This window comes from Apostichopus japonicus, chromosome 8 (assembly GCF_037975245.1).
Source record: "Apostichopus japonicus isolate 1M-3 chromosome 8, ASM3797524v1, whole genome shotgun sequence".
Lineage (NCBI taxonomy): Eukaryota > Metazoa > Echinodermata > Holothuroidea > Aspidochirotida > Stichopodidae > Apostichopus > Apostichopus japonicus.
The window spans coordinates 37791155-37818583 of NC_092568.1; the positions used below are offsets into that span (position 1 = coordinate 37791155).

General features: G+C 40.2%; 2 protein-coding genes across 7 annotated transcripts in view; one reads left to right on the forward strand and one right to left on the reverse strand.

Annotated features, from left to right (window-relative positions):
* The window catches only part of LOC139971902 (echinoderm microtubule-associated protein-like 6), a 69457-nt gene extending 54708 nt beyond the window's left edge, over positions 1-14749 (forward strand). For 2 of the 4 annotated variants that reach the window (XM_071978732.1, XM_071978734.1), the window contains 18 exons: positions 448-540; positions 702-833; positions 1128-1393; positions 1621-1819; positions 2283-2406; positions 3054-3144; positions 3621-3750; positions 4766-5038; positions 5262-5482; positions 5769-5926; positions 6621-6735; positions 7078-7269; positions 8169-8341; positions 10139-10301; positions 10658-10761; positions 11119-11272; positions 11458-11558; positions 11859-14749. In XM_071978732.1, coding sequence (XP_071834833.1) covers positions 448-540; positions 702-833; positions 1128-1393; positions 1621-1819; positions 2283-2406; positions 3054-3144; positions 3621-3750; positions 4766-5038; positions 5262-5482; positions 5769-5926; positions 6621-6735; positions 7078-7269; positions 8169-8341; positions 10139-10301; positions 10658-10761; positions 11119-11272; positions 11458-11558; positions 11859-11883 — 2714 coding nt within the window. In that variant the 3' untranslated portion in view covers positions 11884-14749. Of the gene's footprint in view, positions 1-447; positions 541-701; positions 834-1127; positions 1394-1620; positions 1820-2282; positions 2407-3053; positions 3145-3620; positions 3751-4765; positions 5039-5261; positions 5483-5768; positions 5927-6620; positions 6736-7077; positions 7270-8168; positions 8342-10138; positions 10302-10657; positions 10762-11118; positions 11273-11457; positions 11658-11858 lie in introns of all 4 variants that reach the window. The other 2 variants (XR_011794531.1, XM_071978733.1) reach the window with 2 other exon arrangements.
* LOC139971908 (heterogeneous nuclear ribonucleoprotein A1-like 2) lies at positions 14359-26850 on the reverse strand. 3 transcript variants are annotated; one of them, XR_011794532.1, is made up of 10 exons: positions 26650-26850; positions 23394-23672; positions 22762-22972; positions 22044-22151; positions 21218-21328; positions 20360-20560; positions 19919-20044; positions 19634-19690; positions 16257-16382; positions 14359-15383 (listed from the first exon to the last, which is right to left on the reverse strand). XR_011794532.1 is itself a non-coding variant. In XM_071978749.1 (9 exons), the coding sequence occupies exons 1-8, from the start codon at positions 26656-26658 to the stop codon at positions 19638-19640; spliced, it is 1098 nt and encodes a 365-aa protein (XP_071834850.1). In that variant the 5' UTR covers positions 26659-26850; the 3' UTR covers positions 18086-19027; positions 19634-19637. The 3 variants fall into 3 exon arrangements, 2 of the variants coding, with proteins under 2 accessions (XP_071834850.1, XP_071834851.1); XM_071978749.1 differs by lacking the exons at positions 14359-15383; positions 16257-16382 and adding an exon at positions 18086-19027; XM_071978750.1 differs by lacking the exons at positions 14359-15383; positions 16257-16382 and adding an exon at positions 18086-19027 and having other exon boundaries at positions 20453-20560; positions 26650-26847.
* Positions 26851-27429: the final 579 nt, after the last annotated feature.

The following is a 27429-nucleotide window of genomic DNA, read 5'->3' on the forward strand; positions in this document are numbered from 1 at the left end:
TAATGTCAACAGTTACAAAGAACTCAATACTTCTTTATTGTATTGGCTATTTAAGGCTGTGGTTTTTCCCTCTTATTTGTCACCTGGTTGATTAATACACACCTCTAAGTCAGTCATGGATTCCTTGCTGAAGGTAGAAGGAATCTTTTCATGGATGATGGCGTATGTGTGTGTGGGTGTACTTATGTGCATATATAATGCCTTACCTGGTAAAGGCTATATCTTACCATGCAGAAATTATATGACCTTAATACGTTGGCATGTGCACGCCTCGTTGTAGGTTCTTGACCTGTTGGCAGCTTCTTTAATATTGGTTGAGCTCAAAGGTCAAAATAGAGCACAAGTTGTTTCTCAGTTATCATTCCATTTTTGGTTAAGAAAAAGAACGAGTTTGTTAGAGTTATTTTTTATTTAATCAGATTTTCGGTACATCTTCATTCCCAACAGGTAGCTTCACAGTCGTGGATTCAGAAACTTTAAAGGATATTACAACCTTTCATCATCGGAAAGAAGAAATTTCAGATGTTAAATTTTCTCCAGGTAAGTGGATATGCACCCCATGCAACACTATGTTATTAAGATCTAAATTAAAGTTATTAGCTGTTTCATACAGGTCCTTGGCTTACGGTGGATCCAAAAGAGAGGAGTAACTGTTTATATGCATCATTTCATTCCTCTGGATTTCATTTGTGTCATTGCAGAAACTGGACGTTACCTAGCAGTCGCCTCCCATGATAACTATGTAGATATTTACAATGTAATGAATAGCAAACGAGTAGGGACGTGTAAGGGTTCATCCAGCTACATCACACACACTGACTGGGATAATCAAGGTAAGCCCATCAAAGCTTCTATTGCTTATATGTTGTGTGTAAACCGGGTGTTTTGCATGTCTATATGTATGTCATGTTAAGTTTTCTGTTTTCTCTATAAATCATTTCTGTTTTATCTTTAGTTTGAAAAGGTCTGCTCGACAATAAGATATTTTTTGAAATTTTATCTTCTTTATATCTGTTTTGTCCCAATCTAGTTGTATAAGATGATTTTAATTTCATAATTTCTGGCCTTGTATTTGTTTGGTTTCCCTGAGAGAAGTATATTATTTCTTTGTAATTCTTGATACCTAGGGAGACTTCTAATGCTCAACTCTGGAGCCAAAGAGCAACTATTCTTCGAAGCCCCAAGAGGGAAGAGGCATGCGTTACGAAACAGAGAAATAGAGAGCCTCAACTGGGCCTCCTGGACCTGTGTGCTTGGTCATACATGTACAGGGATCTGGCCTGCCAAGAGTGATGTCACTGACATTAATGCTGCGTGCCTGTCACATGACAAAAACACCTTAGCAACCGGTGACGACTTTGGTTTCGTCAAACTGTTTGAATGGCCCGCTAACGTGAGTAGCAACATTCACACAATACAAAATCAATAGCATTGAAAGAGAAAATGGAGACAATTCCAGAGCAGTTTCTAGCATCACATTTTATTTCCAGCCTTCCTAACTTACCTGTCTTCTCACAACAATTGCACTCTCATTCTCTCGTCCTGCGAGAAAAATTGGTTTTTTTTCCAGCCGGAAAAAAACTTTAATGCTTTGGTTTAACATTTTGTTCTTCATTTCAGGGCAAGAATGCCAAGTTTAAGAAATATGTCGGACACAGCGCCCACGTTACGAATGTGAGGTGGACGTTTGACGACAGGAAGCTGGTATCAACGGGCGGGGCAGACACCTCCCTGATGGTGTGGTCCCATCAGATGCCTGGCGACCGAGAAAATATCCATGGCGACAGTGACGACTCGGATACAGACTCAGAAGAGGAAGGTGCGTGCGCTGTTAAGAGTTTGCTTGTGCTTGATTTTGTGTGTGGTTTTCTGTAGTGTTCAGGACATACCCTTGTTGAGACCTTAACAGTCAAGAAAAGAGTTAGGATACATGTGGAAGGTGTAGTTATTGAAGTTAACAGTTATACAGGTCTCGTATTATATTCATACCATTATGCAACAATCCTTCCATGTCCATGCATCACCTTACGATCAGTTAGATTGCAATGTAAGGGTACATATCGATAGAAATGCATTTCCACGGACAAAAGAACACACTTCCTTTGCATAACCTTCACCAAAAAGGAGTAATTTCATATGACTATTTCCTAGCGAGGGTGTGGATGATTGGGTGGATGCATAATTGAAAAACCTTTTAGACACTGGTCTTGTAAACTGACCCAAACCGTGCTTTAAGGTGAAGTTGCCGATGATGTCATCTCTTTGTCTGTCGTATTCAACAGGTTATGACAGTGATGTCCAGAGAGAGAAGGATATGGACTATGGATCCAAAACTTACAGCAGCAACCCACTCAGGGAAACAGCAGGTGTTAAACCACATTTACAGCAAGTAGAAGAAGATGAAAGGTAATGATGGTTTCAGGGATTGGGAAGAGGTGTAACCAATAGGGCCAAGGGTGTGGGCTTAATGGGGGGGGGTGGGGTGGGAAGAGGTGTAACCATTGGGGCCAAGAGTGTTGGGCTTAAAGGGAGGTGGGAAGAGGTGTAACCTATGGGGCCAAGGGTGTGGGGCTTAAAGGGGGGTGGGAAGAGGTGTAACCAATGGGGCCAAGAGTGTGGGGCTTAAGGGGGGGTGGGAAGAGGTGTAACCAATTGGGCAAAGAGTGTGGAGCTTAAAGGGGGGGGTGGGAAGAGGTGTTACCAATGGGGCCAAGAGTGTGGGGCTTAAAGAGGGGGTGGTTGAGGTCAACATGATATCTAGGCTTCTCATGTAGTACTTCTCAATGTAACTGTGTAACCATCATAGATCCCAGATGTAGGCTAGGCTCTGTACATATGTTATGCAAAGAGGAGAAAGGCTGGATGTTAGAGACTTTCTGAAGTTTCTCTGTAGCCCTTTAGGTCATGACTGCTGCAGAATATCAGGAGAGTTTGCTTCAAGTGAAATTGTCACGGTGATATATGTTATCTTACATGCAAACCCATCTGGCTTAATTAATTAATTGTTCCTTTGTCTTTAACACTCTCTTTTCCATTCTTGCTCCTCCCTCTAGGCCGAGTGTGAGCCGTGGTGCTGCTCTCCCACCTAGGGTCAAGAAACGAGAGGTCGATACTGGAAACAGAAGACGACCAAATAAGGTGCAAGTGAGTATTACCAAACTATTTATATCTTTTGGGAGTTTCTTATTTTAGTTTAATAATTCAACTTGTGTGCAATGTTAGGTTTTATTCTCAAGTTCCCTTGACATGTTTGTAAACCAAAATTAAATTTTCCTCACTTTTTGCGAAAGGGCAAATTCCTTTGGAAAAGAAGTACCTCATCATAGTATTGTGATTGCAGGGAACCTGTCACAACTGAATGAGATGATTTCTGCTGCCATGATGGGCATCGGTCTGTATGTGTTTATAATAGAATGCAAAATACAGCTTCAATATTTAGAAATACCAAGAAAAGTGTTTTATGTTAAACATACAAACTAACCTATAGTGATTCTATCGCCCTTTCAGTATTCATGGGTTGCTTGCACGGTTGGAACTTCATTTCCCTCAAAATGTTGCTTGCTTTTGACATCTCTGAGAAATCTTTCTCTTAAATCCCACTTTTTCATTTCTCCTTTCAGTTTCTAGATCTGTCTTACATTCACGGTTACCGAGGGTTTGACTGTCGGAATAACCTCCATTACCTCAACGATGGTGCAGACATAGTCTATCATGCTGCTGGGGCTGGTATTGTACAAAACCTTGAAAAGGGTAGGTACCATTAGACCAGACACATAGGTAAACTGGTACCATCAGACCAGACACTTAGGTAAACTGGTACCATCAGACCAGGTGCATAGGTAAACTGGTACCATCAGACCAGACACATAGGTAAACTGGTACCATCAGACCAGACACATAGGTAAACTGGTACCATCAGACCAGGTGCATAGGTAAACTGGTACCATCAGACCAGACACATAGGTAAACTGGTACCATCAGACCAGACACATAGGTAAACTGGTACCATCAGACCAGGTGCATAGGTAAACTGGTACCATCAGACCAGACACATAGGTAAACTGGTACCATCATACCAGACACGTAGGTAAACTGGTACCATCAGACCATGTGCATAGGTAAACTGGTACCATCAGACCAGGTGCATAGGTAAACTGGTACCATCAGACCAGACACATAGGTAAACTGGTACCATCAGACCAGGTGCATAGGTAAACTGGTACCATCAGACCAGGTGCATAGGTAAACTGGTACCATCAGACCAGACACATAGGTAAACTGGTACCATCATACCAGACACGTAGGTAAACTGGTACCATCAGACCACACACTTAGGTTAAAAACTGGTACCACCAGACCACACACATAGGTAAAAACTGGTACCATCAGACCAGACAGATAGGTATAAACTGGGAATTGTTTGTCATTCCTATAAAAAACAGTCCATTTCGGTATCTGGGAGAGTGGCAACCAGCCCCCAAAAAATACCATGAACCTTGCTAAATGTGGAAAGATCAGTCAAAAAGGTTTTAAATCACAGCTTTCATAAAAGTTGTGTTTTTCTGCACGCAGGAAAAGACTGTACAAAATTTGTAGCAAAACCAGAAGTGTATGTAATTTCCAGTGCAGTCTCAGGGCTCGGTTACTTGTAGGTTATTATCTAGATTTGGGTGCCGTTACAAATTGGTTGCTAGTTGCATTGTGACAACTCATGGGTATTAATAACTACACCTTTCTCTCTCTCATTGTGTTTTTGCACCCACAGGCTCTCAAACTTTTTACTTAGAACACACCGATGACATCATATGCCTTACAGTAAACAGGCACCCCAAATTTCCAAACGTGGTGGCCACTGGTCAGATCGGTCAACTGCCGGCTGTAAATATCTGGAATGCAGCCACTAAGGACACCTTGTCAATCATCAGGGGTTTCCACACCAAAGGGGTCTGTTCAGTTAATTTCAGCAGTACCGGCAGGTACCTACTCACAGTTGGCATAGATAATAACCATTCGCTAGCCGTTTGGAGGTGGCAAGAAGGTGAGTCGGTTGGTCTTTGGATTTATCCCTAACCCCCCCCCCCAAAGGGGTCTGTTCAGTCCGTTTATTGAGTAAAGGAAAGTTTGAACCATTGTAGCGCTGAAACAAATTTCCTTTAGAGACACGGGGCACCATTTGTAATGTATTTTTCTTCCGGAAAATGTTGCAAACAGTATGCACATTTGATTGAATGTGATCCTTATGTGCAAATTTTCTTTGGCAGGTGGCAAAGTAGCAAGCGGTTTGGGTCACACGAAACGAATCTTCCTCGCAGAATTCCGTCCCGACTCTGACAACCAGTTTGTAACGGTTGGAGTAAAACATGTCAAATTTTGGACCGTCGCCGGTAGCCATTTACTAGGGAAGCGTGGTATCCTAAACACGTCCGGGGAGAACACTAAGGACAATCAGATGCAAACCATGCTCTCATTAGCATTCGGAGCGGTGAGTTTACACCATCATCTGCAGTTTGAAGATTTCTCCAATCTCTCTTCTTTTTCCTTTCTTTTCTCTTTTTTGTGGGAAGGTAGGGAGGGAGGGGGGGTGGGGTGGAGGAGGAGAAGATGGGACAGGTTTTAGGCAAAAAGATTCTCATAATATTGTTTGATTATTTTTAGTATATTTTCTTTTGAAATCAGAAATCAAATCTGGTCCAGGGATGCTGTCCAGGTCTCTCTCATAGAGGAAAGAGAAACAATTTGGTCCAAATTCTGTTTGTTTGTCTTTCCAGAACAATGTAACATTCACAGGATCAATGAGTGGGGATGTGTTTGTATGGAAGGATCATTTCTTAGCTCGGATCATATCCAGGGCTCACGACGATGCAGTCTTCACCTTGTACACCACCCTCAAGGATGGTCTCATAGTCTCTGGAGGAAAAGATAGATCGTGAGTAGTCTCTGCCTCATTTCCGGCCTTGTCCCTGTCTTTAATTTCCTCTGCGATTTGAGTCAGAATGTGAAGGCAAGAATCTCTCAAAGGGTATTTGAAAGTGTGTGTTCAGAATTCAGACACCGCATATATTATTAATGTTGAGATGCATCTCGATCAGTTTATTTAATCAGTAAATTTAATTTTAATATTTTGATATGTTGTAAACGATTCAACGACACTGCTATCAGTCCAGGTTGTATTTCTATTCCACATTTTAATATTTGAGAAAAGATTGGGCAGCTTTGCTGGACTTGTACTCAGGGCTTTGTACTCCTACTGGTACTCAAGATTTTGTACTCACACAAAAAGTCTGCAGTATAGTGACTAGTTGGTACCCATTTGTGTAATAAGAAAGGCATTACTCTGGTAGAGAATTATCAACGGTGCCTTGTGAACCAGCCTCTTTTCTTTTAGGCGTCTGCTACTTTATAATGACAATGACAGGGTCAATGATGGAGATGACCGTGGTGGCGAAAACGAAACAGACAGAAAGGCTGATGATGGTGATGACAAATTGGACCAGCTTTTCTTCTTTCTTCTCCTGCAATTTTCCTACATGTAATTGATGTAAGCCTGGAAGCATTTCAGCTCCGTTTTTTGGGGCGCTTCAAAGTACTGATGATGGAGTCTTTCTCATTTTATTTTGAAGGGGTAGAGGAGGTGTTCCTGTCAAACTCTGGGACCAGGATATGAGGAGGAACAAAGCCTTTAAGTTAGAGACAGACAACAGGGTTGATGTAGTCAAATCTGTTTGTAGAGTGAAGGTGAGCATTTCATTTCTGAGTTTTAACATGACCTTAGGTCACATTGGTCATGTTCACTTACCTGTCTTCTCACAGCTATAGCACTCTTGTCTACTGTGCGTTATGAATCTCAGTATATAAATCTTGTATTCTATCTACTCTGAAATACTGCCCTTAGAGGCTCGACAGATGCAACAAAACCAATGTCAGTAAAAGAGGAAGGAAGACTGTTCCGTAATTTGTATTCCTTTGTTTTTTTCTTCTTCCCAAGATGTTAATTGGACAGGTCGTAAATGTGTTGATTCATGTGTGCCCTATAGAGCAGTAACACGGTACTTTTTTATCGTGTCCTTAATCCAACAGGGAAAGATCTTAGTCGGCACAAAAGACAGTGAAATATTTGAGATCGAAGAGAAAGCCACTCCAGCCATCTCAATGGTGGTTCAAGGCCATGGGGAAGGGGAAATGTGGGGACTTGCCACACACCCATCCCAGGAGATCTTTGCCTCAGCTAGTGATGATGCCACTGTAAGGTTATGGAATGTTGGTGAAAGGGTGAGTGTGTATTCCAGGCAAAGGAAATGTGTTGGTCTGGTGAGGTCGGGTTATTATTGATTTCTCTCATAAACTTGGATTACTATGTGTAATGCCTGCTTAGATGTTATGGTTAGTCGGGATCTTTAACTTAACAAGAGCAATGAATTTAGACATTTCTGGTGAAATCACTGATGATCAATTTTAGTTTCATATTTGGGTTGAATTTGGACCATATGCCTGGACATGAGAAAAAAGTTTAAGGTCCTTCGAGAAATAATATATTACCCTTTTAGATTACTGGACCGAATTTTAACCATTAGTAACAGGCTGGTCATAAATAGTGAAGGGGAGTGAACCACACAGATTTCTTTGTGTGGCGTCAATAGCATGATGCAGAAAAATGTACAAGCTAAAGTAAAAGGCTGCTTCATTGGGAAGTAATGCAGGGAACATGGATCAAGGCACAACTTTCTTTGTTGTAACTACCAGAGAAAGGACTGGATGCACTGTTTTAATCTCAGCGGTAAAACCAACTATCGTTACTTTATGTATTACTACGCAAACTTCAAATTTGACATAGAAGTATTGGGAAGCCTCTGATGTGAATTCCATGGTCAGAAACCAAAAAGAGACGCCACTGACATTGTGGTCAGTTCGGGAATTCATCTTAATGTAAGACTAGGCTGAAGAAATACACAGAAAATGTGGGGGGGGGGGGGGGGAGCATTATCATAACTTTGTGAGTGAATGGACCATTTGATATCAAAGACCTCAAGGGAGCAACACAACTCTGATTCTTTGGGTATAGAACAAGTGACAGGCTCACTAAATAATACTTGAAGGCATGCAAAGAAACTAATTGTTATGCAAATTAAATCATGAATATTCATTGATACAACACTTATGATAACCAACAGAAAATGTTGAAGAAAGCTGTGATTGGAACAGCGGCCAGGTCACTGGCGTTCAGTCCAGACGGGGAGAAGTTAGCAGTAGGATTGAAAAATGGAGAATTCCTCATCCTTAAAACAGAAACATTAGAAGTCTGGGCAAGGAAGAGGGACAGAAGCAAAGCCATACAGGATCTGAAGTAAGTCAAAGAGTAATCTTCAGGAAATAATAATACTTGTCTCTTATCTTTGCAATTATTTTGCACAAGACCAGTGCTGTGGTCGAGTGGATACAGGCAGTGTGACATTAGAAGCAATGATCACCTAGCATTTAGGAAGTTGTGAGTTTGACCTCTGACCAGCCAAAATAAGGAGAAATCCATGGTTTTCCCATCTGAGATTGTAACAAAATAAAAATAAAGAAAGAAGCTTGGAACTGTAAATTGGATAGCTCACCCGACGTGAAGTGTAAGTTATAAGCCGTTCGGCTTCTCCCAGCTGCATATATGGTTGTGTAGCATTGTCAAAGGACTACCTCCCACCTGCATACGTGGTTGTGTAGCATCGGGACCACCTCCCACCTGCATACGTGGTTGTGTAGCATCGGGACCACCTCCCACCTGCATACGTGGTTGTGTAGCATCGGGACCACCTCCCACCTGCATACGTGGTTGTGTAGCATCGGGACCACCTCCCACCTGCATACGTGGTTGTGTAGCATCGGGACCACCTCCCACCTGCATACGTGGTTGTGTAGCATCGGGACCACCTCCCACCTGCATACGTGGTTGTGTAGCATCGGGACCACCTCCCACCTGCATACGTGGTTGTGTAGCATCGGGACCACCTCCCACCTGCATACGTGGTTGTGTAGCATCGGGACCACCTCCCACCTGCATATGTGGTTGTGTAGCATCGGGACCACCTCCCACCTGCATATGTGGTTGTGTAGCATCGGGACTACCTCCCACCTGCATATGTGGTTGTGTAGCATCGGGACTACCTCCCACCTGCATATGTGGTTGTGTAGCATTGGGACTACCTCCCACCTGCATATGTGGTTGTGTAGCATTGGGACTACCTCCCACCTGCATATGTGCTTGTCTAGCATTGGGACTACCTCCCACCTGCATATGTGCTTGTCTAGCATTGGGACTACCTCCCACCTGCATATGTGCTTGTCTAGCATTGGGACTACCTCCCACCTGCATATGTGCTTGTGCAGCATTGGGACTACCTCCCACCTGCATATGTGCTTGTCTAGCATTGGGACTACCTCCCAGGCTGAAAGTAACTTCCTTTCTGGCCAAGTCCACATAGATTTCTTTCCCTTTTCAATGCTTAAAGAGAAGAAAAAAATGTGGCGGTAAATTGGAGTACAAGAGTTTTGAAATTGTAATTTGCCACTTTCAATAGTGTACATGTTTGGAACTGTCCTATTTAAGAATTCCAAACTATCATTGAAGAACTTTGCTTCCTGATCTGTCTTAATAATTCAATAGTCAGGGAAGTAACCAAATCCATTGCTTGCCAGGCATGTTAATGTGGACTGACAACTCATCATTGTTACTAATCAATCACAGTTCAAGACAGCTGATTGCCTGAGGGTATACGAGCATTTATTGTGTATTAATAACTGTACAGTATAGGTTTGTATTCAAATGAATACTGTAGATAACAGTTGAATCCTGAAACACAACAAGCATTCCAGTAAACTAGCAGCATGGGATATATACCCGAGATATATAACATGGGACAGTACGTAGCAACAACGTGATATATACTTCTTTTGTTGTTATAACATGCAATATATACCTAACAACATGTCATATATACCTGTGTTATGTTTCAAAAAATATAGAGGCGAGACCATTCTTACAATGTAGACAGCGGTCAAGCAAGTGCCAGCTGCCAATCATAACTTGTCATACTAACGATACATTTCCAAGGACTGTCTTATCAAATGTTGCTATTTCTGTTTCATATCCTTCCTTCAGGTTCAGCTGTGATGGCAAGTGCCTGGCTGTGGGGTCAGATGATGGTTATGTAGATCTGTATGATGTTTCCCAGGGTCCCATTCTTTCCAGGACTGGTTTCTGTAAGGGAATTCCCAGCTTTGTGTTCCAGTTGGATTTCAGTGCAGATGGCAGCTTCATACAGGTAACACTTCATTCTCTGTTTCTCTTTCCTTGTAAACTAGGGACATATTTTACTAATTTTCTCGATGTTTCTGTTGGTATGAAGTTAGGAGAGTTCTTATAATGTGACTATTGGTTTGACTCTGTACTGGGTTGCCTATTATTTCACTTTATTTTAACCTAGAAGTTTCTAAGGAAGGGCCAACTTGAAAGACTACATTGACCACATGGCAATCCATGTTTTTTCTTTTGGTGTATGTTTATTGTGTTAAGGTGCGTGTGTGTCTGGGTGTGTGTACATGTGTGTCAGTTCAGCAGTAACGTATCTTTTGAGAGTTACAGCCGTGACACTTCCTTTTCTGTTTCGTTGCTATGTAGGTTGGTACAGGCGCTTACAAGAGACTTGTTTATGGGGTACCCAAGGGTAACCCTGTCAATGATCAGGCTACCATTGAGAGGATCACCTGGGCAACGTGGACAAGGTAAGCAATTCATATCTTAAATATTCTGATTGTCTTTATTCTCCAACAAATACATTTTTTTAGTCTGTTATATTGTTATCCTCTTTTGTTTTCTGTATCCAGGGAATATTATCTATTAACCAATCAAACCAAACTTGTGCAACTTGCTTTCTTTTACAGTTGAAACAATAGTCCTTTGTTATTTATGTACCTATTGTTTGTATGTTGAAGAGAAGTTGAAACGAAGTTGAATTCTTGTTGATTTTGAAAAGAAGTTGATTTTGCCCCTCAAGAAGAAAGACAAAGCTGTTGAATTGTTCTCCGTCCTGTAAGACACTGTTTGTTACCAATGTTTTATTTCTTGTCTTTCTTGGATAGCGTTCTTGGACAGGAGGTGGTAGGAATTTGGCCGCGGAGCACCGAGAAGGCAGATGTAAACTGTGCAGATGTCAGCGGTAACACAAACGCTGTTGCCACCGGTGATGACTTTGGATTTGTTAAGCTCTTCGACTTCCCTTGTCCAGGAAAATATGTAAGTTGCAAATGACAGACTGTGTAATTAGTGAATGGTGATAGATTGTCAAATGTTCTATGTGAGGTGGGCGTAACAGACATAAATAAATGCTGGATAAGCTTTAAGTGTTCCATGACATATTTTTTATATTTTAAGAAAAGTATTGTGATATGATGTCTTCTTTCATTGCTCTTTTTTTCAAGGCAACCCATCAAAAGTATGTCGGCCATTCCGCTCATGTGACCAATGTCCGGTTTACGTACGATGACAGGCACCTTGTGAGTGCAGGTGGTGATGATTGTTGGTGAGTTACTCTTAGTTCAATGATTCTTTGTCATGTGACCAATGTCCGGTTTACGTACGATGACAGGCACCTTGTGAGTGCAGGTGGTGATGATTGTTGGTGAGTGACTCTTAGTTCAATGATTCTTTGTCACGTGACCAATTGACTGTACATTTCCATGCTAAGTTGTTGAGAGCCAAGTCACATGACATTTTCATCAATTGTTTATATTCTTCATTTTATTGTCTTTTATATCTAACAAAAGAGAAACAAGCAATAGATTGAATAACAAACACATTTTCTTCCTCTCCCTCTCTTCAGTTTGTTTGTATGGAAGTGTAGATAGAAGAAAGTGCTGCGGAAGTTCTCAAGAGGTCATTTGCCAAAACACGATCTGAAATAATCAGTATTATTCCAGAAAATGAAAGCATGCCGTCCTCGACTTGGGTGATTTGTGGATGAAGAAGATACTCGCTACACAAAGGGATGACAATGAAATATAAGATAACAATGGGAGTGATTGTCATCTAATAGCCACCACCGAACCAAGGTTGTTACAGGATGGCCCTTCCAAATATCAGTGATTTACGTAGGTTACAAATTCAACAGCTCTGTCCTTGATAGGGTCATCTCTTCAGATCATACGATTATAGACTTAACACAATATCATTCTTTATCCCAAACTTGTTATATTCAAGATGGGGTGGGTGGGTCTTGTGGTTGGGAGGATTGGTCCAACATACCTCCTGGTTGTATAGCATGATCACCGTTTCCCATCAGTCTTATTTTTATATGACAACAATAATGTGAATCTGCGAATGCTATCAATTCATAATCATAGAGAAATAATATAACCTGCATATATATTGTTTTGATTTTAAGGGTTAACTAGAATTTTTATTTTCTAGCTGTTCCATATTAGTACTTGATGAAAGGCATGGCAAGCCTGATGCTTAACTTACAAAGGAATCTTGTTAAACTGATGCAATTGTGATATGGACTGCAGAATAATGGTTTCAAATTAGTAAGGAGTTTTACATTGGTTAATTATAAACTCCGAATTATTGAAATTTATAACTTGTTAATCAATTAGCAATTGATACTCATCACCATGTCCTCTAAAAATTGAATTCTAATTCAAGTCAACCTTGACCAGATACACCCATGAAAAGTGTTGGGGACAATTTACTCACTTGGGGACAATTTACTCACTTTTTACTCACTAAATGGTTCATACTTCTACTAGGGTACACAGATGCAAGTGAATTACAACTGCAATGAACCCCCTCCCCCATGTGATTTTGATAACTGTCAGGTTGCAGTTACTCCCAATAGGTATAAGGGCTACATGTAGGAGAGTTAGATAATATCAAACTAATATTTCTGCAAAGCAAGCATACAGTGGTAGCGGAGTTGTTGGGAGCAGGGGCACTTTCCCCACCCCCTGTAATGCAAATAATCCCCAAAGTGCCTTTTTCAAAAATTAGAAAAATCAAAAAGCTGAATTGTTGGTATAGAATGCACAGAGGGTCCATTGTGACGTGGTTTTCCATCATAAATCAAAGTGACATGTCACACTGCCCTTCATAGGTTGGGCCCCTTCCCAAACCCTGAACTCCATTCCACTGCCTCTGTAAGCTTACAATCAATTTATCAGTGTAGTCTCCTTCCTTTACTGGAGGTACTTACTGTCCAATACGTGATAGACATTGAGAAGTACAGACAGAAGATAACTAAATATCTTGAGGAAAAGTGCTTTGAGGACGGTGAAAGTAAAAGGCTTGCTTGATGAGTATTGGTCATGTCTTTAAGGGTCTCTAGCTCATTTGGGGCCTATAGTTCTGGCCTTTTACAATGAACTGTAAAAGGTTTCAGCAACAGTAGGTTATTTTGAATCAGGTCGATATGGCTGGTTTAGTTTTCTACAGACTGTAAATCTTGGGAGTGTTCCTGGTAGGACCAGTGCTGTCTATGTTACATGTTCTAAGCGAAACTTTCCCAATTGCTCTTTAACATGACGCTAGTTAGCTCATATAAAATAAGAAGTTATTTTTGTTTTCACAGCCTTGGAGGTGGGGAGATGGGGAGGTAGAACAGGGGTTTAAATTACAAGCATTTGTTTCAAACATTCTTTGGTACTGAATTCTTTCATTTAAAAAAGGGAAGTGAAAGTTGTCTTATTGACATTTCATATTAATTGCCTCTGTGTCCCCAACAAAAATGAGATATTGACATTGGCCATGTACGGACATGCACTGTAGTTTACCCTAATCTTTTCTGTGAAGTCACTTATTGGAAATATTTTGCATACGATGTATCTCTCAATTCGAGAAGGCAAAAGAAAATTAATCCACCAATGTTACTTAACCACTGAGGAAAGTAACAGACCTGTGACATTTTCATCCTTTTTTTGGCAATATTGATAGAATTGTTCACCTGAAAGGGATGTCGGTATGTGAATGAATAGGAGTCATAACATGTGTCTTTATTGTAGTACTCAACAAAGCTATTAAATGAAAATCACTCCCTACGAACTCAAAATGTGATGCATATCTACACCACTGCAGGTATTATTAATGTCAATAGCTGCAAATATAAACAATTCATGGACGCTAACAGATGTTCCTCCTAGTTAGTTATATTATTACTTGTTCGTAACTTTGTCAGAATGTGGCACATCGCTATGCTGCTCTGTGATTACAAACCAAATAAAAGTGCCCAGGAATTTTGTCTTCAGTAATGGCCTCTCTTCCAGCTCTGTACAATTGTGCAATGATCTTGTTTACATACTCTTCTGTACATCACTTTCTTTCTTGTAGCAGTAGTAGTCAAGTCCTCTACCCATGTTTTTGTTTTTTTGTAATTTTTTTATTTGCAGAAGCAGCAATACTGCCTCTTGTGCTGTTTTCTCAGTTTCTAGTTTAATGTGGTTTATCTTGTAATAGAAATACCTTCCATGTTTGTAGCTTACTATCAAATCATGATAATAATTGAAAAATAAAAAAATTGACAAAAATACTAGGATATTTCTATATTTTTACACTGCTATATTGTGTCTTGTAGGTTAATAGTGTTCTTTGAACTATAGCAATGCAAGAGTTGTTGCGATGGTTGTACAGAACTGTGGTCCGTTACACAACGGCTGCTGGAATATATGGTCAGATCATTACGATGATTTTATTAGTGGAAAATAAAGAAATAAAAACATCTGATTAGAATTTCTTCATTTGTTATGGTTGGTTTTAATCGTCTCCTCTTCCACACGACTTCCTCCCTCCAACTACCCTCCGTGAGACTATTCCCTACCAAACATGCAAAGCATTGAGGAGTTGAATTAGTGTTGTCACAACTGAATCTTAACTCAACACATCTGCTCCACTTGACATAGCACAGATAACTGCCAAGAGTTCTAATGGCAACATTGTTACATTACTTTCTCATCTCTAAGATACCTGTGTTGAGTGAAATACTGCATCAGACAAATCTATTGCTTTGAATCCGACAATTACTAAAACAACACATGAAAGACAGAGTTTGCCATTTACAGAAGTCCAAACACATCATAAAGTGCAGGTCAGGATTCAAACTTGCTTCCCATCGGAAATGATGTGTCCCTTGGTAAGCCCTCCTTTCACTAGAGGTGGTGAGCATGACCTTTGTACATCTACTCTACCGTGTAACACGGCCAATACCATCATTAGCCGTAATGCCTGGATAATTCCCTGACAAGATGTTCGCATGTTCAAGGTGACCTTTGCATATCACCTCTACAGTGTAACACAGCCAATACCATCAGTAGCCATAATGCCTGGATTCTTCCTTTACAAGATGTTGGCATATTCAAGCCTGTGAAGAAATGTGAACCAAAGATAAGGTTAGACTTGGAAATCGAAGACTATTTTCTTCTGATAGTAGACCTTGACTTTTGATGAAGACTATCTGATAATTGCATTTTCCTGAAGTTTTTATTTTGTAATGGAAAATGAAAAAAAAACATACTTTTGATAATTTAGCATTGGAGAATAACAAATTACACTTTCAAATTTAATCTTACAACATGATAATTGACTGTCAAACAATCAACTTTAGGTAGAAGGAATAAGGGCTCTCAGAGCAACTCTTAATCTTTCATTTTCTATCTGGGGATAACTTTCTCATACTCAAGAGACTCTTCCAAGTAAAGACCTGTATTTCACACATGGGACATTGTCAAGTCATGTATCAAACCTTATCATGCAATCCCATACTATGCACAGATCTCAATAAGCTTGACAGCTTTCTCGTGGTATTTCAATTGGTGCCTGGGCTTTACAAAATACAATTTTGAAGCATCGCACATCAGTTGCCATGGTAGCCAAATTGTCCTGTATTCCAGCCTGCAATTTCGCTGTTCCAATTAAGTGACAGGCGTCACAATTTATGTGAAACTCACGATGTTTATCACTATACTCTTGTTACAGAATTTCTTCCTACATACTACGGTATAGTGGTAGTGCACATACAACTGCTAAATTTATCTTGGACAGCTCAAGCATGCAATGGTTTCTCTGTGTACAATAATGCTAAAGGTGCAAGTGGCACCCATTGGTTCCATCCAATAGTCATATCAAGATGGGCATGTTACGACAGACCAATTTTGGGGCTGGGAAAGTTCCTCTGGGTGCCATGATACCCCCTCACCCCCCCCCCATGGTACATTCTCTTCTATGATGCTCTCACCTGGTGTCTGGCTCCCTCTACTGCAATATCACATGGTGTCTACGATGTATTCACACCAAGGAATCAGTCAGGCCTCTTTATCAAATTAGATTCATTAATTCGGTTGAAACCAATGAATCATAAACACTGCAAGGAAAAACAAATATATTTGCATATGAAACCGTTACCTGACAAGTCAGAAAGCGTTCTACAGGAACATAATAAGCGGCTACATTATGATGTAGTCTTATTTTACTGAAAGAATCAGAACTAGAATTGCTGAAGGGAAACAATGTAACTTTATAAGCTTATAAAATTCTACTTATATATTTGGCTTCAAACTGGCTTCCAATATTAGAACCATGAATTCCTAATTCATCTATATTTCTGAATTTTTTTGTACAAGATGTTTCAACTTTCAAGACTGATCATCTCTTCACCTTACAAAATGCCTGTATTCTTCTTCAAATCATTTACCATCTTGAGACCTACAAGCCTATCATTTGAATTCTTACCGTCTAAAATTCAATTAGGTAAGGCATGCTTTTCGCACAAAAGAGAATGTGTTCCCTTTAAGAATTGCAAACATTTGCTTAAGAGGATACCAATAAATTCATCATCATTGTGTGGGTAAAACTAACAGAGGTGAATAACTGTTTAACCTACCTACCATATTAAGCACGACATGGAAAAGCTAGGCTAGTCAAACTGCAGTCTGGTCTATACCATCCTACCAATCACACTTTCAATTGAAGGTACAAGGCTGATCATCATCACATCAAATTCTACCGCATTTTATTTCTTCAACGGCCATCTGCTGACAATCTCTATGGAGCGTTCCCCATTACAATATGAAACAGTACACATACAAGGAAGCAAGCTGCTTCATGAGTCTCCATGGTAATGTTCTACATATGTGATGCCTCTCTAAATATGTAAAATCGATATCACAATATTGGAACTTACTGGACATACTGGATGCACAAGGAAGCAAGCATTACAGAGAAGCTGAAGAGTAAATCCCACCCCCACCATCTAACAGACCCTAACCCCTCCCCCCAGGGCCCCCACTATCCCACAGACCCTAACCCCCCACATCTACCAGACAGACCCCTCCTAACAGACAGAACACTGAAAAGGGGTGTAGGGTATTTCTTCAACTTGTTTAAGATATCCTCTTCTACTTAATTCTCTCCATTCTCCACCTCATACAGTATTGGAACATGTAACTGTTGTTACTGTGCAAACTAGGAAGGGCCCAGAGCTAACCTGCAAACTGTGCAGATAAATCTTTCTTAATAAATCACACGAAACCTGACATGAAAATTAAACACTAACTATAGGCCTGTATGTTTTGTCTCTTCTCTAAACAGATTTTATTTGTCTTTCTATAGGTTAATACTCAAAAGAAACCATTACACGATAAAATCACAGCTTGAAAACAAATTGTACACAAAATGTGCACAAACATCAATGGATATATAAATGGAACACAGTTGCACCAAAAAAAAAATTAAATGGAATGAAATCACTAACGAACCTCACAACTTAAAATAAGCTTACATATAACACATTCGAGAAACAATAACCATGGTTTATCTCCCCCCCCCCCTGCCGTCTTCTATTTGTTAACACACTGTAGAGGTTACTATTCCACAATAATAATCATCCCCATTAAAATTTCAAATTTCAAATAATAGTTGCACAAATTTTTGCAACTTTGTAAGCTAAAGCCACAACAATTGGGCAATAACTTTAAAAGCATTAAAATGTTAAAAAGCATCAAATGAAACGTGGCAGACATTCTTTCACATAAGTATTCCCAACAGCACAATCCATTTTTATTTAAAAAAAAAAAATCAAAACAAAAGAAGTATTTTAAGAAATTCACAAGTATTTACAGTTGCCAAGCAGCTCAGTGATATTTCTGTTTGTTATTATCTTCAGTATGAGTTATGCTAGGAAGGGTAATATAGAAACAGAGCACAGACTTAAGACTATTCAAAGGGCCAATATACTTCATTAGGGGGATTATATGAAATGCTCAATGGGACAGGACTATCAAAATACATTCAACTTGTGATTCACAATTATTATCCCAATCTGCATCTAACATTGAATGGTCACTGGAAGAAGAGTGGGGCCAGGGGGCAGTTTTACATCATACCATAACAGTGTGATAGATGACATGCCTAAGCCATGTATTTCAGATGTGGTACATAGAACCCTGCCTATAAAAGCCTTGCTAATGTGGGTGTAACTGATAAATTTCCAGGATTTGGATTTAGAATATGGAGTAATCCTTCCACGAGTTCAAGACCAATACAGCAAGATGCTGTCTCGTTACATTGCGAGACTGGCAGACTGCACATACAATATTAAATGGTCATGCTGTTCACATAGAAAAGGACTAAAACCCACTTTTGTTCAAGTCACAGAGACACATGATTCAGTACAAGTTCTGGTCCATTCACAAAAGTTCATATGGAACATTCCTGCCATATATACACGGATGGCACATCCCCATGATGAACAACCTATATGCACACACACTATCAGGACCTTCCTATCATGTGCTAGTCGGATTCTTCTAAATTGGTGGACGGACGTTGATTGCTAAATGTTCTATTCGAGTGGTCGGGCCTAAGAGACATCTCAGTTGCGTTGACGAAGGCTACCCTAGGGCTAAAGCCATGGGGGGTTACTAGAAGTTGGATCCTAATGTGTTCACAAATTCCATGTAGAAAACCCTCTGATCAGCTAAAAAGCTAACTCCTAGCATAAGAAAAACCCTGTGATAGGATAGGTGAAAAGAAACTAAAAGTCAGTTATATTCTAAAACATGCTGGTAGTAGAGTGATCATCAAACAAGTTGAGATGACAAGAAAAAAAAAAGATAAAAAAAAATCACATTGCAGAATTTTAAGGCTTACTACTACTAACTTACATTCCAGTTTATTGAACAACTTTCTTTTAAAGTTAATTTTTCTTTCGCTTCCACAAATTTTGCAACATTCCCCACTCTGTATATTAGTAATATTAGCTCCATGGCATTTCTGCATTCTTAACCGTTGTAATGTAGCATAATAATACGTTAAAAAGTTCTTTTATTGGACATGTTGTAAATGTGTATTAGGAAGAATGTTATGAGGTGGTTGAACTTTCGATTTACACAAATTACATTTACATCATCTCCGTGGTTATCAAATGAGTACACGCATTCTTGCTTCTGTTATCCAACCCCCCTCCTCCATATAAGCCCCCTCCTCCATATAATGCCCTTCCTATACAACATATCCCCTCTTACACATGCCCAAACCTCCTACCAATCTAGTCTTCAAAATAAGGAACGACAGGTTACTAAATGCAGGAAAATGTGACAAGATGTTTAAACTCACCTCCTTAGAATCTCCTGCCTCCTCCTCCACCACTGCCGTACCCACCACCACCGTAATCTGTGAAAACAAGATGGAGAGCAACTGAAGCAAAGAGACCAGATATGTAGGACAGTGAAGACAAGGGGGTGTTCTCAGATGGTCCACTCTCCCCTCCCCCCATCCCTTATCAATGAGAGCGTAACAGTCAAATTGCTTAACACAACGGGCTTTATGGCCTCTCTTGACCAGCTGATGGAATATTGCCTTCCTGTCTGAAAATCTGGAAGGATCTCAATAGTTACTTACTGCTGTATGGTCCACCGGCAGGACCTCCACCATATCGCCCACTGTTCTGTCTAACAGGGCCATAACTCGAGTTTTGGGATCCATATCCCGAACCAAAGTTGCCACCACCATTGCTGTTGTATCCACCTGCAATGAAGAGAAACGTAGATTTGCAAGATCTCGCATAATTCAGTGAGCAAACGACTTTCTTCCATGAGGATGGTCCAAAACTTTGCCTGGATATGTTCACACCAAGCTAAGCAATCTTTACCAACAGTGGCTCATTCAAAGTGTCACAGCCAAAGTCTGAAAATATGAGTCTCTTAGAGATGGTCTTCATTTCTCGCTACATAATTTTAATCATAAATATAAAATTTCAAAGAACTGATGCATTTCCAATTCCCACTCTTATATAATAGACTATTTCCCACTTAAAACAATACAACATTTCGTGATATTTACCTCCTCCTCCTCCTCCGTATCCACCGCCTCCTCCTCCATATCCACCACTGCCTCCTCCTCCATATCCACCACCTCCGTAACCACCACTGCCACCTCCTCCATATCCGCCACCTCCATATCCGCCACCACTGCCTCCTCCTCCTCCGTATCCGCCACCAAATCCACTGCCTTCATAGTTTCCACCTCCTCCAAAACCACCTCCTGTAAAGAGAAATAGAGAGGAGATAATGTACATCATTAGACTGGGCCCGGCATTTACATTCTTCCCTGCTGCCGGTTTCCTGCTTTTCTACATACCAGGTAATTAAATTGCAGGGGTAAACTTGATTTTCCAATGAATCACTGACATGTAGAGTCATAGGACCAGAGCAACTCTAATACAAAGGGGTTCAAGGGGCACACTTTAGGGCCCTTGGCGGGGGTCCGTTGGCCGGAACCGCTGGGAACTAGTGGGTACTATTAGACTATTGAATAGCTAGGCATTCACAGATTAGGGTAGAATATAGGGCCTGCACTGCAGTAGGGACAAGAAACATGTTTTGGTTTATTTTGTGACGTCAGCAAGCAACCAAAAAGAAAATAAAGTACTTATCTCCCAGGTTGCACAATATCATAACATTTAGAGGAAAAGAAAATATACATTTTGGCTGCCCTCACTCGCACAAGTGGCTGCTTGGCATTCTAAAGAAAGTTACACCATGACTTGTTTTTTCGTTTTCATGAAAATATAAAATTATCTTTAGTTTGTTCTACACCTGTATGAACTTACCACCACCCCCATAATAACCATCACCACCTTCGTAGCCACCACTGCGGTCACCAAAGGTACCACCTCCTCCTACACCCCTAAGTACTTACCGCCACCACCATAATAACCATCCCCACCTTCATAGTTGCCACCGCGGTCACCAAAGTTACCACCTCCTCCTCCTCCATTGAATCTTCCACCGCCTCCAAAACCATTAGGATCTGCAAATAACATGAAAGAAGAATCTTGAATACTAAAACGAAAAGTCATTTATGGAAAATAATATAATATGATGCACTTGTTTGACTGGAAAAATGTCTTCCCTAACCACACCTCTTCATGACCTCTTTCAGTATGAAAATTAACTGTCTTTGATTCAGCTAAATCTGCAACAAATCTCAGCTGCTAAGAGTCAAAGGACAAATTGTGAATTAGCAAGAGTGCAATTCATTACCATTTACTAAGTCAGTTTAGGCTTTTAATTTTGCCATCACCCCCCTACTTACTGTTTCTCCTTCCTCCTGGTCCATCCCCCCCTACTTACTGTTTCTCCTTCCTCCTGGTTTATTCCCCTTCTTACTGTTTCTCCTTCCTCCTGGTACAACCCCCTCCCCCTACTTACTGTTTCTCCTTCCTCCTGGTCCACCCCCCCCTACTTACTGTTTCTCCTTCCTCCTGGTCCATCCCCCCCTACTTACTGTTTCTCCTTCCTCCTGGTTTATTCCCCTTCTTACTGTTTCTCCTTCCTCCTGGTACAACCCCCTCCCCCCTACTTACTGTTTCTCCTTCCTCCTGGTCCACCACCCCTCCCTACTTACTGTTTCTCCTTCCTCCTGGTCCATCCCCCTACTTACTGTTTCTCCTTCCTCCTGGTAACCCCCCCCCACCCTTCCTTACTGTTTCTCCTTCCTCCTGGTACAATCCCCTTCTACTTACTGTTTCTCCTTCCTCCTCCTCCTGGTCCATCACTCCTTTGGTCTCTCTGTGACGGCTTAGCCTTGCTGCATTCAACCTCTATCCCATCGATTGTCATCCTTTTGCGAACTGATGAAGGAAAAAAATAAAAATAAACTGTTAACCTGCTGATGTCTGAAAACAGCTTTGGACTTCAAACACCTTGGGTTAAAGCCACACGTAGTAAAAACAGCCATACTGATACCAATCTTGAAAGTAAATGCTAATACATAACTACTCAATGATGCTCAGTATGTGTTTTGGCAATAAGTTTGGTCCACTTACAGAGGTTTGGCAAATAATATGAATTCCATTTTCAATTCACTCTCTCTCTGCAAATGCACCAAAATTTTGGCAAATAAGTCCATCATAATTTGTTCAATTATTTGGTTATTCAGTTTAGTCCTTTGTAATAATGCGGCTTCACTTTAGCTTCAAAACCCTGGTGTTAAGATTGACATATTATCCCCAGAATTGTTTATTAATTACCTAGAGAGATTTACTGGTCTATTGCAGGTGTTTCATTCACCAAACCTATACATCTCTCTTACAGTGAACACATTGGTCATCCTTTGTTAAATAACAACATATTTTTCGGGCCAACCAAATTTGTTGGTTGGACAATTAAAAAGCAAGACCTTGGTTGTCTGATGTACAACCACTAAGATAAAATTTGGAACCGAAGCTAAGATATACGTACCAACGATCCTATCAACAACTTCATGGTCATCACAAATGACGAATGCGTATGGCCTTTTCCTCTGGTCCCCATCCTGGTTCTTCACAATTACTTCCTTCACATCCCCAAATGTAGAGAAATAGTTCTGTATCGTTTCCTGTTTGAGATGCTTCACACCACTGACAAACACTTTATAACATTTCTCTGTTACACTTGGGTTATCATTGGCATCCTGAAAAAGAGAGATGGCCCAAAGATGTGGTAAACATTTCTAGCTAGTTGAAAGATGAAAGGACTGAAAGTATAGTAAGTTCAAATAGCACATCGTCCTCTTTGTCACCATAGAGGAAAGAAAAACGAAATATATTTGATGAAAAATATATGTTAAAGAACTCTTTTAAAGACAGAATAATTGATAAAGGGCAAAGATATGTTTGTTTAGAGAAATTTAAAAATAAGATAAGAGACACCGAACAAGAGTATTTTAACCTTGAAATTGAAAGCTCGCTTCAAACACACTAACCATTTACCATTATATTCACAGAATAGTTTAAAGCAGTTTGTACATGCTTAATATTCTTTGCTATCATTTGCTACACTAAATGCTACACTCTTCTTGTGGTGAATTTGGCACAATACTGTGCTGGACTTACCTCTCTGGACATTGCTTGCTTGATTTCTACTTCCTTATCGTCGATGGTCAACTTGCCCTTGACCCTGTCGGCCATCACATTTTCAACGCATTGTACTTCTTTGAATGTCACAAAGCCAAACCCTCTTGACTTTTTGGGTGTGTCTGGTCCTGAGGTCCTAATAACACAGCAATCTGCAATTTCCCCATAGTTTGAAAAATATGCTTTCAGAGATTCTTCATCTGTGGAAGGCCCAAGTCCACCAAGGAAAATCTTCCTCGGCTGCTCATTTTCATTACGCTGAAAGAGAATGATGAGGCAATTAGCTCTCAAATACCACTAGAAACCAGAGAGTGAACAGGCTTGGTGATTCTTCATCACATTTAAAATCAAAAACTTTAATGTAACACAGGCAAAATAGATTTTGATAACTTTGATTGTTGGTGACTACAAGTGACCAACAAGGTCCTGGCACCTTTGTGGATCCACATATTGAACCAAGGGTGTCATGTTTACATGGTTTTCAATTGGACCTCTACTGACCTAGGCTATGACCTACACCAATTTGATAAAAGATAACAAAGAAACAAACCATCACTATCAGAGTGAGGCAAGGTACAGAAAGAATGGAAAGACTTCCGTTGGGAGAGTCGGGGAATGAAAATCCAGCATACTGTAGCTATTCAAAAAGGGCAAACTAATGTGCAAATTCAAAAATGTTTTGTGCACAGTAATTTGAGTATTTGCATGAGATAAAAATCAGCAACTACAAAACTGGTACAAATGTTTTGAATGCTCAATTATTCCCTGTAAGAAGCTTCTCTCGTGGCAGAGACGATGGTATTATTGCTTTCTGGTCACTTCGCCCAACAGCCATTTGGCCCAACTGCCATTTCGCCTAACTAGCATGGTCATTTCGCCCAACCTTGTTGGTCATTTCGACCAACCATTTTTTTTTACTCACATTCAGTCAGAATAATATCAAGTTGATCGGAGGCCTATTGTTCGTGGGTCATTAATCCACAGCTATTGTTCTGCTTGTCAGTGCTTGATGACTTCAGTCAAGCGTTTATCAAGTCCGCCAGGTGTTAATCAAGGGTATTGTTCACAGCAGTTAGGTGTTAATCTAGTTCTACATAGTGTTAATCTTATGTTATACAAACAAAGGGGAATCGGTCTCCATAAAAACCTATCAAACCTAACCCTTAAAACACTGATCCATCCTACCGACTGTAACCATGACTTCAAGTTTCCTTAATATTCGGTTTGTATCCCCAAACGTTAACATTTCCCTTATTAAATTCCTTATTAAATTGACCAAACCCATAGAAAGATCCCCATCCGTTATATTGAAGTATAATATTTAATCAATATTGGTCGAAATAACCAGCAAGGTTGGGCGAAATTACCATGCTGGTTGGGCAAAATGACCAACAAGGTTGGGCGAAATGGTAAGACTGGTCGAAATGGCAGTTGCACGAAATGGTTGTTGGGTGAAGTGACCAGTTTCCTCAATACTTATATTGTGTTTGTGGAAATAACCTTACAAACAGAAAAGGAAAGTTAAAGAAAAAAAGGACTCTTTCAATAGTAGCAGCTGTCACTCATTGTTAAGCTCATGGCAACAACACTTTAGATTGACCGTCCACAACCTTTTAGGTATAGCGACCCAGCCAAATTTTGGGGTTTCGGTCACAACACAAAAGTCATCGTCCCCCTCCCCCACCCCCAATATAGTCACTGGAATACTGTTGAAATAAGTAGATATATGGTGCCTTATCTACAAGCAATCCTGAGATAAGCACACAGGGCAATCGTTTTCAACTTATATAACAATGACTGGACTTTCAGATAAGCCCACACTTTTTCTGCAGCTTCTGAAACAATCTTACAATCCATCCAAAATCCTGTGAGACCCAAACAACTTTACGGCTATAGCTATTACATATACCGTTTTTGTTAGGTACGGCAGATACTACATGTTTGTTGGAATGAAAATTTTTAACTGAAGGGTAACACTTTTTAAGTAAAAGGCCTAGTAGCTGTTACTATTTAATTGAAGCTAAATTTGGTGGTGTATTAACTGCAAGCAAGAAAATATGTTCTTTTTATTTTGCATTTTAATTTAAGATTATTATCAATCTATTTTATATAACACATAGAATTAGCCTCGGCTATGTATAGGTCTTACACTATTTTAAGATTTAAAAATGTTTCGTCTTGTTGAGAACCTTTTTTTAAGTTTGAAGAAACTTATAATTTGCAACCATAGCGGTTAAGCTAAGAACAACAGAGATGGCCTATAGGCTATGCCCTTTTTCCTTGGGGAAATGCAGTCTTAGTTTTACCAGTTTGGTCACAACTAAAGCAGGCAAGGGCGTAGGAACCGGGGGGCTGGGGGGCGCCAGCCCCCCCAGTGAAAAATATGGAGGAGCGGAAGTATCATTCCGCCCCCCCCCCCCGCTTCACAAGGCAGAAAACCCCTTTTTCATTCCAAATGAGAAAAAAATCTCATTTGGAACACCAAATTGCATCTAAGGCCAGGTGAAAATGCAAAATTATATACAATATGGAGTGGGTGGGTTGAAGTGTGCTATATTGCACCAAATTGCATCTGAGGCCACCTGGAAATGCAAAAAAATTCCACACCCCCTCCCCTTAGACCCCTCACCCAGGCCAGCCATCAGTCCAGCCCCCCCACTCAAAAGTACCTTCCTACGCCACTGAAAGCAGGCCTAGCCTTACTCATGCTACGCTCTAAATCTAGGCCTTTGTAACAGCAATTACAAATGTCACCTCGCCCTTTGATTTTGAAAGTACAGTGTAAGTAACCGTTTATAATATAAATAATAAGACAAGCCTGGTCAACAAAATAACATTATCCATCTCCACAGATTTCATGAAAAAGGATATGGTCACTTTTCTGGAACCTGACTTTCCCTAAGGCTATTCAGAGCAGAGTCCTTTATGCAATAGTTGGTTCTAACAGAAACCATTTACATAAATTATTCCTATTTTTCTTTTTTAACTTTCATTACATTCAAAATGGCGATAACGCCTAATGTTAACTTGCATGTACACTAATGATAAGAATGATTATCTAGCCTAACGCTTGTGTGGCCTACCATATCGTTTCCCACGTTGTCCGAACATTAGAAACAATAATTTCCAAATGATTCAGTCTTGGCCTAACCGTCTAAAATCAATGCAAAAAGTGATAAATCTGCAGGCTAAATTAAACACTGATTCCATAGAACGTAAAATACTTCATACTTACATCTCCCATTTTGACAAAAACCGGAGGGGAAGAATTAAGAGTAAGTGTCCCACGCTAACGAAAGAGGCGTACCTTGCTTGTACCTTGGTTGCTTGTATTGTACTTCTTCGTATCATGAACAAAGCTAGCTAAGCTGTAACAAGGACACGCTGAAATGCTAATACTAGCGCAAGCACGGTGCACGCTTTGCAACCTGACCGCTTAATATATGCATAATGGCTCGTCACTGACGCTGGGCGTGCATGAGAAAATATAACGTTGGAGACTGCAGTATACCGTTCGTATAAATGTATACAAAAGCCGGAGCTATACCACTTCTAGTTTGAGAGTGGTTTGCATTACATTGAGTGGGGTATTAGCATCATGAATAGTGAACATTTTGGTTCGCACGCACAATACAAGTTTGGCGGGGAGGGAGAAATGTGGGTATGGGTTAATATTTGCAACTGGGAACTCAATGTTTAAAAGCGAGCTCAAGATTAAAGAAAAACATACCAAACTTTTACGTATAAGGCACGATTATTTGAAGACTAGATTAGAAATTCAAGTAATTATTGTTATAGGCTTATTCGTATAATTTAGGGCTGCTGTTGACCTGTTATTATTGTTATTTCAAGCGACTATATATTGATCATCTGATTCAGGTCAGGAACATTCTTTAATAAACCGGTTAACAGTCAAAAATTTAACTGCATGGCTGACCAGTTCACAATTTGGCCGGTGTCTGGGTCTGGGCGGTATCGCAGAAAGGAGCGGTGCATCAATACAATATAAATGGTC